We start from the raw sequence: 22386 nt of genomic DNA on the forward strand, positions 1-22386 counted from the left end.
TTAATTAGACTGGACATCCTTCCAGATGACCTTCCAGACAAAGCCGGGGCTGCGAGGGAAGCCCAGGTCCCGGGTGCCAGAGGGAAGCTGATGCCAGCAGCCAGGGGAAGGAAGGCCTACACTTGCACGAAATTTGTGCATCAGGCCTCTAGTAACTAAATAATAGGCTTTGGTTTTGCTATTTCATGTACAACTGAAAACAGAGCTGGACAGGGTTGCTGAATTGCATTCTGCAGATATGGCAGATCTGCAGGAAAATTCTCTAAATGGGGCCTGAAAAGCCCTGAAACAACCTTGTAATATTTTTTCTTTATAGACCAACCTATTGGCCTGTTACCTGTACCTCAAGGTACACCAAGCATTGCATGTCCCTTCCCAGAGACAAATTCATTAATATATCAAAAGAAAAATACACTGTGAGTAATTGGGGTTTCTCTGTAAGGTTCATTCAATATTCAAAAATCAATCAATGAAATTCACTACTATACTGACAATTTAAAGAAAATTTAGTTGATTAAATCAACTAGTGCATGAAAGAACACTTGGCCAAATTGAATACCTATTCATAATTTTTTATAAAATTTTAAGAAAACAAGGAATAACAGGGAGCTTCCTCAATCTACAGAACAGCTACAAAAAAAGGATAAAACATACTACAGCTAACATCATACTTGGTAGAGAAAGACTGTTTTCCCCCTAATATTGGGAACATGGCTGGGCACACAACAAAGTTGTCCACTCTCACCAATCTTGTACTGAAAGTCTTAGCCAGTGAAATGAGTCAAGAAAAGAAAGAAAAAACATACAGCTTGGTCAAGAAAAGGTTAAACCATCCCTATTTGCAGGCAATGTGGTTGTCTATGTGAAAATCGCATGGAAGCTACAGAAAAACACATACAACTAATAAGTAAGTTTGTAAGGTCACAGGATATACAGCCAACACACAAACGTCAACTATACTTTTTATACTAGTAAAGAACAATTGAAAATGAAAATTTTTAATTTTGCAATAGCTCCAAAACAAAGGAAATACTTAGATAACAAATCTAACAAAACATGTTCAAAATCTGTATGGCAAAAACCTAACACCCGATTCAAGAATTTAACTCAAATGGATCATAGATAGAAATATAAAATGTAAAACTTTTAGGAAAAAAACATAGGAAGCCATCTTCATGATCTGGAAGTAGTCAAAGAATTCTTAGATTTGACATCATTTAAAAAACTGGTAAAATGGCCCTGGCCAGGTGGCTCAGTTGGTTGGAGCATCATCTGGTACACCAAAGGGTTGAGGGATAGGAATCAAGGCACATATCTATTTTATGGGTCCGTCCCCAGTCAGGGCACATATGGGAGACAACTGACAAACATTTCTCTCCTTTTCTCCCCTCCTCCCTTTCTTCCTCTCGCTCTAAAATCAATAAACATATCCTTGGCTGAGGATAAAACAAAACTGGTAAGGTGGATTTTACCAACTTTTGCTCTTCAAAGGACACTGTTAAGAGCATGAAAAGACAAGCTACATGCTAGGAAAAATATCTGCAAATCACATAACAGATCAAGTATTAGTGCCCAAAATGTATAAAGTACTCTGAAAACTCAACAATAAGACAAAAAACAAACAAAAAAATACACCACAATTAAAATGGGCAAAAGAATTTGAACAGACACTTTAATAAGGAGATATATGGATGGCAAATAAGCACATGAAAAATATGCAACATCATTAGCCATGAGGGAAATGCAAAATTAAAATCATAATAAGATACCCCTGCATACCTATTAAAATGTCTACAATAAAAACATACTGACAATACCAAGCACCGAGCAACTGGGACTCTCATACATTGCTGGTGAGAACATAGCATGGTACAGCTATGGTAAGAAAGAATTGAGCAGTTTCCTACAAAGTTAAACATAAGGTATCATCTAATTCAACAATGCTATTCTTGAGTTTTAATTTCTGTAGAACAAATATTCATGTCACATAAAAACCTGTACATGAATGTTTATAGCCATTTTACTCATAATTGCCAAAACCTGGGAAAATAAATATCCTTCAATAGGTGAATAAACAAACTGGTACATCTATCCTATCTAATAAAAGAGTAATATGCAAATTGACCATACCTCTGCTACACACAAGCCACGCCCACCAGCCAATCAGGAGTGAGTATGCAAATTAACCCAACCAAGATGGCTGTGGCCACGGAGCTGCAGCAAGCAGGAGGCTTGGGTTTCCCTGGCAGTGGAGGAAGCCAAGCTTCCCTGCCGCCCTGGCCGGCCCAGGCCTACACTCAAGGCTACAAAGTTTCAATTATAGAAGATAAAAAAATCCCAACAAAAATGGCTGCGGCCATGGAGCAAGCAGGAGGCTTGCCTCTGCTCAAGGCTACAAAGTTTCAATTATAGAAGATAAATAAACCCCAGATACCAGGGCCTCCGCTTGGGTCACCGGGGGGGGGGGGGGGGCGTGGCCAGCCTGCAAACCCCCACAGGCCCCTCGCCCGGGCCGCCCCACGCCCCAAGGGAACCCCCACCTTGATCTGGGACACCTTTCAGGGCAAACCAGCTGGCCCCCACCGGTGCACCAGGCCTCTATCCTATCTAATAAAAGAGTAATATGCAGTTTGACCATCACTCCAACACACAAGATGGCTGCCCCATGTGGTCAAAGATGGCTGCCCCCATGTGGACACAAGATGGCCAGCAGGGGAGAGCAGTTGGGAGGGACCAGGCCTGCAAGGGAGGGCAGTTGGGGGCGATGAAGCCTGCAGGAGAGGGCAGTTAGGGGTGACCAGGCCGGCAGAAGAGGGAAGTTGGGGCGACCAGGCCTGCAGGGGAGGGCAGTTGGGAGGGACCCAGGCCTGCAGGGGAGGGCAGTTAGGAGTGACCAGGCCTTCATGGGAGGGCAGTTAGGGGTGACCAGGCCTGCAGGGGAGGGCAGTTAGGGGCAATCAGGCTGGCAGGGGAGTAGTTAGAGGCAATCAGGAAGGCAAGCAGGCAAGCAGTTGGGAGCCAGCAGTCCTGGTTTGTGAGAGGTATGTTCGACTGCCCGTTTAGGCCCGATCCTACCTGGATCAGGTCTAAATGGGCAGTCAGACATCCCTTGAGGGGTCCAGATTGGAGAGGGTACAGGCTGGGCTGAGGGACACCCCCCCCCCCCGTGCACGAATTTCGTGCACCTGGCCTCTAGTATACAATAAAGTACTACTCAGCAATAAAAAGTAACAAACTATTGATACATGTAACATCTTGGATGAATGTAAGGGCATTATACTGAGTGACAGAAGCTAGTCACAAACATTATAATGTGTGATTCAAATTATATGACATTCTTGAAAATTATGCATAAAATATTTTATTTGTATATTAAAGTTGGATTTAATACTCTTGAAAATGTCCTATGAAATACTCAGTGGTGGGAAAATTAAAATCAGTTTTCAATGTTTTTAACATTATGATATTTAAATTATTACATTGTTGAAATGTTCCAAGGAAATTTTTAATTACATTTTTTAAAACTTCCGAAGTTTGAAAATATTTAATATTTAAAAATCTGTAACATATTTAACTATATAATTTTCTTTTTACCCTTTACCCAATTAAAAAAAAAAAAAACTTTATACAACAGACAAGTATTTGACAGAAGGAATGAACTTGAAAAAGACACCTGTGCTGAAGCTTTGATGGATAAGGCCTGTTTTAAGAAAGGTAATGGTATCCACAGTACCCAAAGCATTCAAAGTATAACAGAAAAACGGGATTATACCTGGCAAGCGCTTTCAGTAAATGAGTAAAAATAAGAAAGCCCTGGACATTTCTAGTTAGTTTGCTATAAGACGGGACTTGGTTGATATAATGCAAAATACCTGCTTATAACACAAATTTAATTTTAGTGAACATACAAATAAATGTGAGGATCTTATTACGATATTAATTCTCATTCACTAGGTCTGGGGGGAGCCCATAATTCTGAATTTCTACAAGCTCTCAAGTGATGTATATGCTGCTGGCCTGGAGATTACACTGAGAAACCAGGCTCTGAAGGTCACTGAGAAAAGTGGCATGATTTTTGCCCAATTCTATAGGAAAGAAATGTACATAGTATCTATACTAATAAAAGGGTAATATGCTAATTAGACCGGGAGACCTTCCAGACAAAGCCATGGTGGTGGGGCCGAGGCAGAGGTGGTTAGGTGTGATCAGGCCGGCAGGGGAGGGCAGTTGGGGGTGAGCAGGCCAGCGGGGGGGGGGGGGGGGGGGCGGGGGCAGGAGCAGTTGGGGGCAATTAGGCCAGCAGGGGAGGGCAGTTTGGGGCAAGCAGGCCGGCGGGTGGGGGGGAGGGACAGTTAGGGGTGATCAGGCCAGAAGGGGGGGGCAATTAAGGTTGATCAGGCCAGCAGGCAGAGTGGTTAGGGGTGATCAGGCAGGCAGGCAGGTAAGTGGTTAGGAGCCAGTGGTCCCGGATTGTGAGAGGGATGTCTGACTGCTGGTTGGATTGGGCCTAAGCCGGCAGTTGGACATCCCCCAAGGGGTCCCAGATTAGAGAAAGTGCAGGCCAGGCTGAGGGACAACCCCCGCTCCATGCACAAATTTCGTGCACCAGGCCACTAGACCTATATAATAAAAGCCTAATATGCTAAGTGTCTGGTTGTCCGGTTGGCCATTCAACCAATCAAAGTGTAATATGCTAATTATATGCTAAGGCTGCTCAACCAATCACTATGATGTGCACTGACCACCAGGGGGCAGATGCTCCAACAGTAGGTTAGCTTGCTGCTGGGGTCCGGCCGATCTGGACTGAGCAAGATGGGCTGGACATGCCTTGGCCAATCTCCCACGTCCCTCCCTGGCCCCGATCGTGCACCAGTGTGGTCCCTTGGTGTGGCCTGCACCCTCTCACAATCCAAGCTGAGGGACATCCCCCCACCCCAAGTGCATGAATTTTGTGCACTGGGCCTCTAGTTATAATATAAGGCAGTCATGTAATATACTCCCTAAAACTGGTACCAAATAAAAAGTGAAAAAGTAACAAAGTAATCACCTCCAGTCAAGCTGAGTTGGTGGCCCGCAAAGTACAATTTCAACATGCAAAAGAAATTGCGTGAGATATTATGAAAATGGAAGCACAAACAACACACAGATGACTGGCTGTGAAGGGACAAAGGTAGTTACTATTGGGAAGTTTTCACTGTCCCCTAAAGATGACTCTAAGCTTGGCCTACTCATTTCCTTACCTTTCCCTCTGATAATGGGCCAATTCTGCTGAACTAAATCTTTGAGACGCTGGAATGCAAAATCTAGAAGAAAGGAAGTCACAGTGAAGGGCAAGAGAGGCATGTGATGGTAATATAAACATCACGTGCCTCTCCTGTCCTTCTCTGTGACTTCCTTTCTTCACATGCCTATCCCTTTCTTCTGGATAGGCCAGGGAAGGACATGCATGAGAGCAACTTCAGCATCTGAGGGAAGTGGATAGCAGAGAAAGAAGAATTTTTAAAGCAGTACTGCATAGTGACAGGCATGTAGCAGTACTAACATTTCTCTCCCCCTTCCCCAACACACACACACAAACAGGTCTACTATCTGTATGTCACAACACCTGTTTAATATATGGTCCCATCTCTGACTCAAAATACTGTCACTCCAGCTCTTCAGTTGTTTTTACCTATGAAGTCACAATTTCAATGGAATGAGTCTCATAAAGGATGGGCCCTTGAATAAATAATTTAAAGTGATTTTTTTTTGTATTAATGGTTTAAAGATATGGGATTCTCAGTAGAAAAAAAAATGGTATTTTCCCTCTAAGTTTGTTTTCCCTTGAATTTTAAGAAAAGTGTAGAGTTGCCGAAACCGGTTTGGCTCAGTGGATAGAGCGTCGGCCTGCGGACTCAAGGGTCCCGGGTTCGATTCCGGTCAAGGGCATGTACCGTGGTTGCTGGCACATCCCTAGTGGGAGGTGTGCAGGAGGCAGCTGATCAATGTTTCTCTCTCATCGATGTTTCTAACTCTCTATCCCTCTCCCTTCCTCTCTGTAAAATATCAATAAAATATATTTAAAAAAAAAAAAAGAAAAAAAAGAAAAGTGTAGAGTTAATTATATTCAACAAGGCCAGCACTAAAGTTGAAATTGAAAGTTGATGGTTACTAGCAACATAACAGAATATGAGACCCCCTCATTCCTCCACAGAAACACTAAACTAGCAAATATCCATGAAAAAAAGGGCCACTCCAAAAGCTTCAAAATCCAAGTAGGAAGTTGCAAACCCTAGCGGAGCCCGAGACCAGGGAAAAACACATTGCCAAGGCACACCCACACCCCGATAGCAGGCCTGATGAACACAGACCTGACTGCAGACCCAGGAACAGCTCTGTCCCCCTGGGATCATGGCTCCAGCCCCACTCACTCATGGCCATACTACCAGCCCCATGGAGCTGGCAGGAACCACATCGTGTATGACCCCAATAACAGGCCCACTATCTGCAGACCAACTGTGGACCTGGAAGCAACCCTATGACCAGCTCCAATTGCTCAATCTCAGAAGTAGTCTTACCGAGGGACCTGGGAAGAGACACGCTGATCTGCACCCCAAGTAATAAGCCTGCCAACATGGACCCAGAAGTAGCCCCAATCACCTGGGGACCTGGCAGGAGATACACCGGCACAAGTAACAGGCCAAGGATGTGACTGTGAAACTGGAAGCAGCCTCATGGCCTGGCCCCGGCCCTGGCCCTGCTCAACTGCCATCCTGGAGGCAAGCCTGTCTATCTGGTTGCCTGGCAGGAGTAGGTCTTTACCTGACAAAAATAATCTGTAATGAACAGAAGAGGCTCCTGCTCCTTCAAATTCACAAACACCAATGCAAGGCTATAAGCATCACAAAAATTCAGGCAAATATAACATTATCAAAGGAAATTAATAAAGTTCTAGTAAGCCACCCTAAAGAAAGGGATCCATGAACTGCTTGGCAAAGAATTCATAAAAATCATGTAAAGAAGCTAACCAGTTAAGAGAGAACACAGCTAGACAACTTAGAGAAGACACACACTATTACAGAAATGTAATCATCATCAAGGCACTTCTTGGTGCTAGGACTACAAGGAGGAATAAAATGCTGCTGATGAGCTTTAGAAAACTTACAAGTTAACATAAGCATAGTGCCAAATGGGTGGTGCATGCATGCATTCACTAAGTACTGTACTGGGACTTATAAATACCAGCAGTTACTGGTTTCAAAAATGAGAATATGTACATTGATGTCTGCCCAATATCCATAAATAGTGAGACATCAGATTGAGGCCGTAATTACAGTTCTTTTCTCTTAGCCTAATGACATAAATTTAAGTAAGGATGCCTCTTTTAAAAGCATCATTTTGATGTACTAAGCCAGGGTCAGCAGGTATATCACTGCTTTGAGAGCAGATCCCCATTAATCAAATACAGTATTCTTTTCCATTAAGCAAAATAATAATAAATCCTCAAAAAACTTCTCAACACAGTTCCACAGTTCCCTGGATAACCCCCACTAATCAACCAGAATCGGCACGTAGATGAAACTTACTTGCTATGCAAGTTTTAAGGCGCCGTTTTAATGAGAAAAGGCACAATATAGGCATAGCTGTTCATTTGATTCCAGTGTAGATATTGGCCATAACATGTATGTAGGAGAATAATTGTTACTTTATTACTATTTTGAGGTTTGTTTATTGCTTTCTCTGAGTTTTTAGTATTTTAGTATTAATGTGTTTACATTATGATTGTTTTAAGTATTTCTTCGTTTAGTGAGGATGTTAAAAGATTCTGTTAAAAATTTTTGTTAAGGTCCTTTATTAGATTTTAAGATAATTAATGTTGTGATCTTTTACTTTAGAAGGAGAAGTAAGAGAAGACTGCATAGGACAGGTAAAACACTTTCTATTACTGTTTCTTATAAGAATTAAATTCCAAGAGAAAAGCATACTGTAATTGTTGTTGTTGTTTTTTAATATATTTTTATTCATTTCAGAGAGGAAAGGAGAGGGAGAGAGAGATAGAAACATCAACGATGAGAGATAATCATTGATTGGCTGCCTCCTGCATGCCCCCTACTGGGGATCAAGCCCATAACCTAGGCATGTGCCCTTGACCGGAATTGAACCCAGGACCCTCCATTCTGCAGGCCAACACTCTATCCACTGAGCCAAACCAACTAGGGCTGTATGTAATTGTTTTGAACTCAGGAAACTGCCTACTGGTATACATTAAGTGGAAACATCTTTCTAGAAAACTACTCAGCTTTTCAGTATTTCAAAATTGTGATTACTAAAATATTTATTTCTGAAACATAAAATTGTGTACATGGAATATGTACAAATGAAATTATATGTCTAAAATTTGCCTCAAAATAACCCGTGAGGAGAAGGGGGGGGGGCGGTGTATAAGTGAATTTAAGTCACATGAGTTGATAATTGATGAAAGTGGGTGATGAGTAATACAGCAGTTTACATACACCATTCTCTATACTTTGGTATAAGTTTGAAATTATCCAGGATTAAGTTTAAAAATGAAAGGTTTGTAATAATGACAAGTTATCCTTGTCATTTTTATCACATTTATGTGTAATATTAATGAGCAATGCGTGTGAGATCCCTCTCCATATTATGCCACTGACATTTCATTGAAGTTCATTTTGAGAGATGATATCAGTGACCTGTTAGACTAATTTCAGAAAGCTTAGGTGTAAGTCAGAGAAAGCCTCACCATTTTATTAAAAACCCATAGTGGATTATAGTGACTGATTCACTATGAAACTTGAGTTTGAATGATAGTTCCACAACTACTAGCATTATAACTTTGGAAAAATCATTGCATCTCTGTAAGCCTCAACTTCCTCATCTGCAAAATAGAGATAATTTCACATACACCACAGGATTTTCATGAAACCATTGTGACCATGTATTTGGTAGGAATTTGTTAATTGTATGGAACTAATACATTTTTAAACTTAATTCTGGATAATTTCAAACTTATACCAAAGTATAGAGAATGGTGTATGTAAACTTAAATTCACTTCTACTAATACTACTAATAATCATCAATATAATTGTTTCAATCTTCTTTATGGATATATCTATATTGATGTTCAATATTGAAACTGAGTTTTAGCTCTGAATTTGGGGAGGCTAAGACAAAAAAAGGCAATGGGAGTACTTTGAGAGGCATAATGGTATAATAGAAAGAATGCAGGATTTGTAGGCAAACTGTCTCAATTCCAGTTTTGTGCCCTTTCTTCCTCATTGCCACACATTTTGTATACCTACTTCCTTATCTGTCAAATGGGAATAATTATATTTAATAATATCATAGGATTATATCAAATTAGGTAATGTGAAAGCATTTTATAAATTCCAAAACATTATTATTGTTCTTACTGACTTAATTTTTAAAAACATGCAAATAGTAAATTCATCTAAATAGAAACATTTTTTGCATTTGATTCACACTCAAGAATGCTGTGTTAGAAAACTGAAAAACAAACTAAACATGTCCTCAAATAGGGTTTTGGAAAAAAAAAAGACAGAAATCCTATTCACATAGCTCTTTTTTGCTTCATCCCTTCATTTTTTTTTTCCAGCCCTCAACCCCCTCCCCTATGACAGCTGTCAGTCTGTTCTCTCTATGAGTCTGTTTCTATTTTGTTAGTTTATCTGGTTCATTCCACATACAAATGAAATAATATGGTACTTGTCGTTCTCAGATGGGCTTATTTCACTAAGCATAATGTTCTTCAGGTCTATCCAGGCTATTTCAAAGGGTAAGATCTCCTTCTTTCTTTATGGCTGAGTAGTATTCCATTGCGTAAATGTACCATTTTTATCCACTCATCTGCTGATGGGCATTTGGGCTGCTCCACATCTTGGCTATTGTAAATAATGCTGCAGTAAACATAGGGGTGCATATAGTCTTTCAAATGAGTGTTTCGGGTTTTTGGATGGATTCCAGAAGTGAAAGCACTGCGTTATAAGGCAGTTCCATTTTTCAATTTTTTGAGGTAATTCTACTGGTATACTGCTTTCCATAGTGGCTGCACCAGTCTGCATTCCCACCACCAGTGCATGAGGGTTCCCTTTTCTCCACATCCTCAGGGTTCTCTTTTCTCCACATCCTCACCAACACTTGTTTATTGATATCTTGATAATACCCATTCTGACAGGTGTGAGGTGATCTCATTGTGCTTTTAATTTCCATCTCTCTGATGATTAATGACGTTGAGCACCTTTTCATACGACTATTGGCCATATGTATGTCCTCTTTGGAGAAGTATCTATTCAGGTCTTTTGCCAATTTCTACATTTTTTAATAAAAGATATCTGTATTAAACGAGCAACAGGTCAAAATCCAGTTTGTAGCAAAGCAAACTTTAACTTGTCTGCAGAGTTTGCTTACGAAAGTTTGTATACATTTAAAAAGAAAGGTGACCTGGTATTGCCTAACATTAGGTAACAGCAACAGGGTGTGGCTCAGAAAATACACTTAACTATATGTAGAGCTCAAATGAGGGACTGGGGAAAACCCTTTTGTTGTATTAAGTTATTGCATGAATTAACATGTTGCCTTTCAGTCAAGGGTGAGCACAGTTTCAGAACTTAATCACATGAAGATTAGTCTCTGTTGAAACTACAACTTCCTATTACCAAACAAAACCACCTCCTCCCAAACTAGGGAAGAAACAAACCAAAACTACCACTTCTATACTGTTTATCCAGGGGCCTAAAATTTCATAAATTTTTATCCTTTAATTCTACTGCTAAAGCTCTACAGCAAGGAACTACTCCCAAACAAAGAAAACACTTCATGCCCAAGTGTCTTTCATAGTATTATTTATAAAAAAGAAGAAAATGGCAACAGTATAAGTTTAACAAAAATAAAAGGGATGATTAAGGAGCACTATAGTATTTAATGAAATAACATTTAGCCATTAAAAACAAAGACTGTGTGGGAGCATTGAAGAATAAAGTGAAGCCAAAACACCCAAACCAAAAATACAGAGAATTGTAAATACAATATGATTTCTGCTGTTTTAAAACAAAACAAAACATATACGTGGAAAAAAAGAGACTAGAAGCAAATACACATGAAACCATAGTTTCCATATGACTGGTAGGACTATGGGTAAATTTTGTATCTTTCTGTTAACCAAAATTTAATGAATATATTTTATTGTTAATAATTATTAACTGAGTATACAAAATACATTATTTCACTGATCATCAAAAATTGCTATAAAATACATAGAGTATCGGTCAATGTTACAGCATGAAACAGACTTTCATGGAAACCTGGAAATACTCTGAAGTCTTCTTTAAAAATAGGATGGATTTTATTTTAATTTTCTTGATCTTTTTTTTTTCATTGATTTTAGAGAGAGGGATGGAGAAGGAGGAGGAGAGAGAGAGAAACAGAGACAGACATCAATTTATTGTTCCACTTATTTATGCATTCATTGGTTGATCCTTGTATGTTCCCTGACCGAGGATCAAACCTGCAACCTTTTCATATCAGGACGACGCTCTAATTGTTTTTAAATGTAATTCCTAATGTAAGAGAGGTATTAAGGCCTGGATAGAGGAAGACACTACAGAATATCAAGAATATGGCTGAAACAGATGATACTTCCCGGTTATGCAAAGTCTGGCCTTCAAGCGACAATTACATCCAGTTATTAGGAAAATAATTTACCTAGGATCTCTGCCAGTTACTGAACAAGACCAAAAGCTAAGTCCAGATTTCTCAATGACTGTTATAGTGGTGTAAAAAAATATATTTTGGTATAGTACCTTATAACTATGAGATGGATCTTACGTTTGTTTTTTTTTTAAATACCGGTGCTTATATAAATAATTTTTTATTTTAAAATTGAAAGCTAAAGCCAGCACGCACACAAAAGCCCCAGGCAATATTAAATTACTCATTCTTTTTGTTACCTCATTCTCCAGGTGTGGTTTTTTTTTTTTCTTCTATACATCAGGATCCACAAGCACTTGCACACATATGTTTCCCTTACTTGCTAGCCACCTTGTTTTTTGTGGGGTTTTTTGAGGTACAACTATTTGAAATACTATAATTTAATGTCTTTCTGAAAGGCTTCTCAGCAAAAAGAACTTTCAAGATATAACTTGAGGAATAACTTTTAAGAGAAATGTCTCCAATTATGAAATGTTAGTTTAAGTACAACCCTTAGCCCTACTCTTCTTTACCTTTCTCCTTTACCATTTCAGCTCTAAGTAGGCTATCTCCAAACTTTCAAAAATGTCTCCACTGTGCCCAGCCAGCATGGCTCAGTGGTTGATCATTAACCTGGGAACCAGGAGATCACGGTTCAATTCCTGCCCAGGTTGTGGGGTCGATACCCACAGTGGGAGATGTACAGGAGACAGCTGAGCAGTGATTCTGTCTCACTATTGATGTTTCTCTCTCCCTCTCCCTTTCTCTCTTAAATCAATTAAAAAATATATATTTTAAATGTCCCCACTGTGCTATTTTCAAATAATATCACTCACTGTTAGTCTTACATCCTCCAGGTTCAGAATCTATAATAATAAAAGCATAATATGCTAATTAGACTGAATGTTCTTCCAGACAAAGCCGGACTGCGAGTGAAGTCTGGATCCTGGTGCCTGCTGGAGGCCAGAAGGAAGCCCGGGTCCTGGGTGCCAGAGGGAAGCTGGTGCTGGCAGCGGGGGGAAGGAAGGCCTACTCTTGCATGAATTTTGTGCATCGGGCCTCTAGTCCTATCATAAAATCCTTGTTGGGGATGGAGTCTTTAGGTTTTTCTATATAAAGAATAATGTCATCTGCAAAAAGTGACAATTTTACTTCATTCCCAATTTGAATGCCTTTTATTTATTCCTCTTGACTGATGGCTCTGGCCAGGACTTTCCAGTATTATGCTGATTAGCAATGATTAGAGTGGACATCCTTGTCTTGTTCCTGATTTTAGAGGAAAAGCTTTCAGTTTTTCATCATTGAGTACATTAACTGGAGGTTTGTCATATATGGTCTTTTTTACTGAGTGTTTTCATCATAAATGAATGTTGTCAAATGCTTTTTCTGCATCTATTGATATGATCATATGGTTTTTATCCTTTATTTGTTAATGTGGTATAGTGTATTACATTGATGGTTTTGCGTAGATTGAACCATCCTTGTGACTCTGTAATGAACCCCACTAGATCATGATGTATTTTTTTAATGTATTTTATATTTGATCTGCTAGTATTTTGTTTGTGATTTCTTCATCTGTATTCATCAGATATTTTCTTTTTTCGTGTTATTCTTGCCAAGTTTTGGTATCAGGATTATATTGGCCTCATAAAATGTGTTAGGAAGGCAAAATATTGCCTTTTCAATTTTTTAGAAGAGTTTGAGACTGTCAATACTAAATCTCTTTGACTGTTTGGTAGAATTCACTAGTGAAGCCATCTGATCCTGGACTTTTACTTTTTCAGAGGTTTTTGATGGTTGTTTCAATTTCCTCACTGCTGATCCATCTATATATATTTTCCAGTTATTCTCAATTCAGTCTAGGGAGGTTATATATTTCTAAGAAGTTACCCATTTCTTCTAGGTTATTGAGTTTGGTGGCATACGGTCTTTCATAGTACTCTAGTATGATCCTTTGTTTTTCTGTGGTGTCTGTGGTGTCTATGGTAATACAATGAGATACCACCTCATACCTGTTTGACTGGCTATTATCAACAAGACTAATAATAAGTGTTGGAAAGGTTGTGGATATCATATGATCATATCAATCACTGCTGGTGGGAATGTAAACTGGTACAACCACTATGGAAAATAATATGGAAGTGGAATACACTTACCATATGACCCAGCAACCCCTCTTCTGGATATCTACCTGCAAATTTTGAAAACATTTATTTGCCAAGCTATATGCACCCCTATGTTCAATGCAGCATTATTCATGGTGGTCAAGACATGGAAACTGAAGTGTCCTTCAATAGAGGATTGGATACAGAATAAACTGGAATACTATTCAGCCATAAGAAAAGATGAAATACTGCCATTTGTGACAACATGGATGGATTTTGAGAATGTCATGCTAAGCAAAATAAGTCAGACAGAAAAAAATCAAGCACCATATGTGGGATATAAAACTGGAAGCAACAAATGCACAAACAAGAAAAACAAACAAAAACTCACAGATACAGACAACAGATTGGTGGTTACCAGAAGGAAGGGGCTGGGAGAGTAGTAAAGGTAAATGAGGTCAAATATATGATGAGGGAAGAAAATTTGACTTGGGTGGTAAACACACAATATAATATACAGGTGATGTACCACAGAATTGTACACTTGAAACCTATATAATTTTATTAACTGATGTCACTTCAATAAATTAAATTTTAAAAATAAAAAGTCCTTTTGGGGGGAGAAAGAAAAAGAAATGAGAAAAGGATGAGGTTCTTGTTAGTAGCTCTTTGCAGCTTTGTAAAATCTTATACAGGGCTTATAAAACCATTATCTTTTCTATGAACCATTACCTCAAGAGCCACTGTTAAATACTTAGTAAAACATCAAAATTAAGAAATATATGCTATATAGGACCTGTAGAACAGATAATATTGTAAAACCAAATAGGTGGAATCAGAAATGATGACCCAGCGGGCGAACCAAGATGGTGGCATAGGTAAACACCTAAACTGCTGCCTCGCACAACAATTTTAAAACTACAACTAAAAGACAAAACGTCTATCACCCAGAATCACGGGAAAGCTGGCTGAGGGGAAGTTCTACAACTAGAAGGAAAGAGAAAAGAGCATTGAGACGTGCACAAGCACTGAAAAGCTGAGGTACGGAGGCGCGCGAATCGGGCTGGCGGCGGGCGACTGGGTGCACTACTTTTTTCAACCCGAAGGGAGACAAGCTCCCGATTACTCCAAACTACAGCTTCTGGGGAGACACGGGGGACCCAAACTCCTACGGGGAGAAGCTGGACTGTCTGCCATCGGGTCGGAAAGTGAGGGTGGCTTTCTTGCAGAGGTGCGCGCAGGAATAATTGTTTACTGCGCTGGGGCATGGGGCGTGGGGACTTGGAAACGCAGAGACGCAGAGACAGCTGACTGGCAGCCATCGCTGTTTGCCACGCCCTAGCCTAGTGACTCCCTGAGACCCCGCCCCGCACAATCTACAAACCCACCCAAGCTCCAAGCAGCGGCTTTTGCATATAAATGGTCTGCCCTATTGCAGCTTAACCTAACAAACTGCAGCTCTGGTCAGACAGCTCCAAAACCTCCAAACCACAAGCAAAGAGGAGAAAACTGTAGTTCTTGCTGTAGCTTCTGCTGGGTGGCCTCAGACAGTAGCTGACATGCACCCCATTGGAGATCCAGAAGCTAGTGTATCTAGTGGTCAGTGTGAGATGACACCAGAGTTCAACTACTCACATCCATAAGTGACACATTCAAGAGGAAGACTCAGTGAGCACCAAAGCCCTACTGAAGCAAGTCCTGCCCCATAAGTGTGTCTCCAGCACAGCAGTTCTTCCATTATAGACACAGCGGGTCCTCACAGCCAATTGTCCTGGAGGTCAATTCCTCCCAGTGTACCAATAGCAATCAAGGCTTAACTGCACCAAGACTTTGCACTCAGCCCACAAGGGGGTGTACCAAGAGTGTCCACCTCAGGTGATTGGGGAGGCTGAGCTACTGGCCCCTATAGGTCACCTACCACAGAAAACCACTCCATCAACACAGGGAAGCAGCAAAATGCGGAGACAAAGAAACATGTCATGAATGAAAGAAATGGAGGAAAGCAAACTAATGGATGACATAGAGTTCAGAACCACATTTATAAGGTTACTCAAGAATCTTCTAAAAACCTCTGAGGAACTTAGTGAGACCTTTAAGGATCTTAATGAGAATGCCAAAAAAATGGAAAAGGACCAGTCAGAAATTAAGCATACATTGTCTGAAATAAAGAATATACAGAAATTCAACTGTAGATCAGCGTACCCCAAGAATCAAACCAAAGATCTGAAATATGAGGAAACAAAAAACACCCAACCAGAAAAACAAAAAGAAAAAGAATCCAAAAATATCAAGATAGTGTAAGGAGCCTCTGGGACAACTTTAAGCATACCAACATCCAAATTTTTGGGGTGCCAGAAGAAGACAGAGAGCAAAATATTGAAAACCTATTAGAAGAAATAATGACAGAAAACTTTCCCTACCTGGTGAAAGAAATAGACTTACAAGTTCAGGAAGTGCACAGAACCCCGTACAAGAGGAATCCAAAGAGGACAACACCAAGACACATCATAATTAAAATGCCAAGATCAAAAGACAAAGAGAGAATCTTGAAAGCAGCAAGAGAAAAACAGTTACATACAAGGGAGTACCCATATGACTGTCAGCTGATTTCTCAACAGAAACTATGCAGGCCAGACAGGAGTGGCAAGAAATATTCAAAGTGATGAACAGCGAGAACCTACAACCAAGATTACTCTACACAGCAAAGCTATCATTCAGAATTGAAGGGCAGATAAAGAGCTTCACAGACAAGAAAAAGCTAAAGGAGTTCATCACCACCAAACTAGGATTATATGAAATGCTGAAGGGTATTCTTTAAGAAGAGGAAGAAGAAGAAAAAGGTAAAGAGAAAAATTATGAACAACAAAAAGACAACAAATACATACCTACCAACAAGTGAATCTAAAAATCAGGTGAATAAAAAATCTGATGAACAGATGGACTGGTGAATATAATAGAATCAGGGACATAGAAAGGGAGTGGACTGACAGTTTTCAGGGGGAAGGGGGTGTGAGGGGTGCGGGAAGAGATTGGACAAAAATCTTACACCTATGGATGAAGACAGTGGCGGGGGGTAAGGACATGGGGTGGCATGGGGAATCAGGTGGAGGGGAGCTATGGGGGGGGGGGGGGGGAGAGGAACACCTGTAATCTGAAAAATAAAGATTTATTTAAAAAAAAAAAAAGAAATGATGACCCACAATTTGCAACTTTTCATTGTAGGAGCCTTCAGATGCTTCCAAGTTTCAACTAACATCCTTTTCTTCCTTTGCCATTTCATGCCTCTGATTCATTTCTTTTCACTGATTTTTATGAATGCTGTGTCAAAATTTTAAGAGTAAGATAAACATACAGTTCTCTTGTTTGCATGTATAATGCATTTTAAACTTTTATTTTGTTTCACTGTTTTTAAATATTCAAAGTAAAAATACTGAAAATATAAGTATTAAGTCGCTTACTTTTACTCTCTGCTTAAACATGATTTTAATTCTTTTTATTTGTTTGCTTTCAGGAAATTGGAGATGGTGGTTCTCTCAGAATGGTTCACTTTGGTTTGGTGTAAATAATATGAAATTTGTGTTTTACTGACTAAAAACCTCCCTGTATGGAGTAAAAAGAGGAAAGACAGTATAAATTAGTTAAGAGTTTAAATTCAGTGTTTTCAAAATAAAGTTTTATTCATTTCAAAAACATGTAGCATAATGGCAAATGATCCTAATTAAAGTGCTACAGTGCTTTAACTTATTTTCAATAATGTAAAATATTGGAAAGTTCGTAAATTATGCATTATTTGGTGCTTTAAAAGTAGAATATTTAAACTTAGTTCTAAGTATTTTAAACATTTGCTCTTGTGATCTTGTTTACATCATTAATTTGCATCACAAATAAAGTATTAAGCAAAAATTTCAGTTCAGACCCATTGTTGGGAGACAGTTTTCCATGGGTTTCTTGAATTACTGCTGAGGCACTGACTACCCTTGGAACAGATACCGCCGGTGATAAAAGATAGGAACTTCCAGGTTTAGAATACCTATCCTTTACCCAGCCCACTGAGTGCGAAGACAGCATCTACCCCTCTCTACATCACTCTGTAGGAATGGTGCCCGGGAAATGAGCGCGTCCCCTCTCCCCCCAAAAAACTGATACCTTAGGTACTGTTATTGTGAGCAATAACGTGTCCTTTATCTCTGACCGAGGAGTCTCTTGTGTTATGCCAGCATGAAACTGTAGTTTGATAACTTACCTTGCAAGCAGAGTAAAAATCTCAGACCTTTCCAAGTTCTGGATATCCATTCATTAGTAGAAAGCATATATTTTACAAGTATAAGTCTATAATAATGAACATCTTTTTCAAATATTGTATATGTGGTAAATTCTAATTGAAGTCTATTGTTAAAAGCTAATTAGACTGAAGGCTTTTAGACTTTATGTTTTTCTCCCTACTTCCTGTTCATCTGTATCTCTACCTGAGGGTATGACCAAAATAAAGAAGGTGAAACTCAAGTTACATTTTTCAGTTTTCTACTGCTCTGGAAAAGTTTTAGTAATATTTAGTACGTGAGCCCTACTAAAAAGAGATGTAGAGCTACCAGCAAATTTTCATTTTTCTATTCCTATCCTTCTTTATCACATTAATCAAAAGGTAATTAATTTTTTAAAGAAAAATTGTATTGAGAAAGATATGGTTTTTGTCAAGATGGCAACATTTTCTACAGATTTTCTAGTAAATAATCATTAACCAAAAATACAAACCACATTTCTTGATCTACCATATCCTTTTGTTTTTCTAGCCACTGTTTTCTTCAACTAGGTGAGAGTCTAGTAAAAAAGTTCAGTGTCATTTCTAGGTCCTATGTGAGTAGATCATAGTCCAGGGGTCCTCAAACTTTTTAAACAGGGGGCCAGTTCACTGTCCCTCAGACCGTTGGAGGGCCGGACTATAGTTTAAAAAAAAAAAAAACTATGAACAAATTCCTATGCGCACTGCGGGCCCGGGATGAGTCGGCTGCTAAGCAGGACAGGCAGCGGCACCCGGCGGGCCGGATAAATGTCCTCAGCGGGCCGCATGTGGCCCGCGGGCCGTAGTTTGAGGACGCCTGTCATAGTCTATACTAAAAAGTAAACACTTAAATGAGATATTACTATAAATAAAACTATGTTCTATATAATGATGATAAGTTTACCAGTTGTCTGGGTGAAACTAAGTAAAACTTAATTCTTAACCAAATTGCCCATTTTTCCACTTCCCATGCCTCTGGAAAAATTAACTCAAAAATATAGAAAACCAAGTTTCTTTCACAATGTACATGGTTTATAAATGTGATTTCCAAATGCTGGGGACCTGGGAGTGTTTATTAATTTAACATTCCCCTAAAATGATATTCCTGTTCTGCTAGGAACTGGCAGGACTACGAATGAGCTACCACAGCTCTAAATTAAGAATAGTGGCAAAGACAAGAATACCAAAGTCGACCTGCACTAGCACTGACAGGTCACAGTTTCTCCTTAAGGAATAGATCCACAAGCTTTTTCAACTATTCGCCAAAATTCCCAGGCCCCAAATAATTCCACAGTAATTCATATTAGCTATGACACTGTGCCTGACTACTAGAGTAAACTATGTTTGGAATACCTGAAATGGTTTTGGTTCATTAATAAGACAACCAAAACTGAGATTATGCTCCCACTCTCCTACTCTGTCTACCTGGAATCATCCCTTTGTCTAGTGCAGTGGTCAGCAAACTCATTAGTCAACAGAGCCAAATATCAACAGTACAACGATTGAAATTTCTTTTGAGAGCCAAATTTTTTAAACTTAAACTTCTTCTAACGCCACTTCTTCAAAATAGACTCGCCCAGGCCGTGGTATTTTGTGGAAGAGCCACACTCAAGAGGCCAAAGAGCCGATGTGGCTCGCGAGCCGCAGTTTGCCGACCACGGGTCTAGTGTATCCATGCTATATATAGTAAGTCTTCACCTAACAATGTAATAGCTTCTGCAATTTTAAGCAAAACATTGTATAACAAAACCACTTTTACCATAGGCTTATTGATATAAACAAGAGTTAAGTTCCTACACATCTTATCAATATTGTAATGAATCAATACTGAACAATGTTATTCAACAACCTACTATATGCAGGGTGGGGCAAAGTGGTTTTACAGTTGTGAGTGCGTGAAACACAGAGTTTATTCTTGTATTATTATTTACTAGAGGCCCGGTGCATGAAAATTCATGTACTAGATGTGGGGGGTCCCTCAGCCCGGCCTGCTCCCTCTCACAGTCCGGGAGCCCTCAGGGGCAGGAGGCGACCCAGCAATCAGGGAAAGGTGATGCCCCATCACACCTCTGCTGCTGCCACTGCCGGCCCTGGTTACCTGAGCCTCGAGCGGCCCTGAGCGGCTGGGCAGCTGCCATCCAAGGCTTGCCTGCGCCTCGGGCCAGCCCTGGTTGGCTAGGGGAGTGGGGGACTCTGGAGGCAGGTGCCCCAGTGGGGCTGAGGGGACTGGGCGCAGCCATCTTGTGGCTGTGGGAGCAGCATCTTAAAGGGCATGGCAGTCAATTAGCATATTCCCTCCTTATTGGCTGTGGGTGCTGCCATCTTTGAGGGCGTGACAGTCAATTAGCATATTCCCTCTTTATTAGATAGGATTACTAGAGGCCCAGTGCATGGGTAGGGTCCCTAGGCCTGTCCAGTGATCAGGGCTGATTGGGGCCTTCCTCTGGCTGCCGACCGCGGGCCGGGGCCTTCATTCCATGCTGCCCCCTGGTGGTCAGCGCATGTCATAGCAAGCGGTCAAACTCCCAGTTTGTCAAACTCCCGAGAGGACAATTTCCATATTAGCCTTTTATTATATAGGATTGTATTATCTTCTCTGCAAACAACTGTAAACCTCCTTTTGCCCCACCTTGTACACTTCCCGCCCATTAATCTCTTAGTAGCCATCTCAGTTATCAGAGTGCTTTTGTTCAAATAACCCTTATTTTAATTAATAATGGCCCCAAAGCACAAGAGTAGTGATGCTGGCATTTCCGATATGCCAAAGAAAGGCAGAGAAGCTGAAAAGTGCTTTCTTTAACTGAAAAGGTGAAAGTTCTTGACTTAGAAACGGGAAAAAAACCTATGCAGAGGATAATAAGACTGATGGTAAGAATAAATCTACCCATGAAACTGAAGGAAAAAAAGGAAATCTGTGCTAGTTCTGCACCTCCAGCTGAAATATTAGGGCCACAGTCAGTGATAAGTGCTTAGTTAAGACGGAAAGGCATCACATTTGTGAATGGAAGACAAGAACCGAAAACATGCTCCGATTCATAACAGTGTTATACTGGAAAACACTGAACCTATTATAGGAAAACTTCAGCAAGGGATCCCCTTCAACAAATGACATCAAGCCATCTACTGCAAGTAAGCAATGGTTACACAGATTCAGGAACAGGTTTGGACTGAAAATATAAAAATTATTGGAGAGGCTGCATCTGCCAATAAAGAAGCTGCTGCCACATTTTCAGCAAACGATAATACCCATGCAATAACAGCTGTCTTCATTTTCCATGCCCTATTTCCACATTCACCTATACATATATAATGTTTACCTATTTCACTCAAAACATATTCATAAGCAAGTAGACAATGTTCTTATAATCTGTGCTTGTCTGACAAGTAAATTAAAGTTTAAAATATAAAAACTTTTATATAAAATAAAAGGTATTCTTATTGAGTTGGAAAGAATCCAAACAATATTTAATGGCACTATTTCACCACATAAATCGTCAGACACATTTTCCATGAATCTCTATGAAAGTCTGAGAAAAAGAAGTTTATGATGTTTATTTAAATTTAATTTGGAGAAGTATACATCAACCAGTCAAGAAGCATGTCATTCATCCTGCATAAAATTATTTATCCATTGAGCCTTTTTTGCTGAATTGCAGCCATATTTCTGTCAGTTCAAGTGTTGCTCTATATATGAGGGATTAATCTGACACAAGACAGTGAAGCTTAATCCTTCAGTATATCATAATCTATTCTGCGTGCTAACAGGATTTCAAATTTTACAATTATACAAGCAATACTATAAATGTATATAGAACAAGAATGATTTTCCTAAAATAGGTTTTAATGTCTATGTAACATGAATAAACTTCTTTATTTATAAATATCAAATAAATGTCACATGTAATTTTTATGAAGTGGAATTAAAGGCTTCACTTGATAACATTTTATGTAAAATTTAAAAAATAAAATCTTAAGTACAGAGATTCACTTTAGGGGGGTTCTATCTAGAAATCAGCATGTTCTCATTTTGTGATCACTTAATGAAGTTGCCACGATCAAGAGAGGAAAGATGTGCTCACATAATTCACAAATAAGTAAGACATTGTCAGACTAAAAAGAAGATCCCTTGCCCTAATGGTTTGGCTCAGTGGATAGAGCGTCGGCCTGCGGACTGAAAGGTCCCAGGTTCGATTCCGGTCAAGGGCATGTACCTTGGTTGCGGGCACATCCCCAGTAGGAGGTGTGCAGGAGGCAGCTGATCGATGTTTCTCTCTCATCGATGTTTCTAACTCTCT

General features: G+C 39.7%; 1 protein-coding gene across 4 annotated transcripts in view; it reads left to right on the forward strand.

Moving 5' to 3' along the window:
- Positions 1-18315, forward strand: part of WDPCP (WD repeat containing planar cell polarity effector) — a 281383-nt gene extending 263068 nt beyond the window's left edge. For 2 of the 4 annotated variants that reach the window (XM_080686004.1, XM_080686005.1), the window contains exons 16-18: positions 3635-3714; positions 7875-7906; positions 17324-18315. In XM_080686004.1, the coding sequence (XP_080542130.1) occupies positions 3635-3714; positions 7875-7906; positions 17324-17374 (163 nt within the window). In that variant the 3' untranslated portion in view covers positions 17375-18315. The remainder of the gene's footprint in view (positions 1-3634; positions 3715-7874; positions 7907-17323) is intronic. The other 2 variants (XM_080686006.1, XM_080686007.1) reach the window with 2 other exon arrangements.
- The last annotated feature ends 4071 nt before the right edge of the window (positions 18316-22386 follow it).

Source organism: Plecotus auritus (genome assembly GCF_963455305.1).
Source record: "Plecotus auritus genome assembly, chromosome: 8".
NCBI lineage: Eukaryota > Metazoa > Chordata > Mammalia > Chiroptera > Vespertilionidae > Plecotus > Plecotus auritus.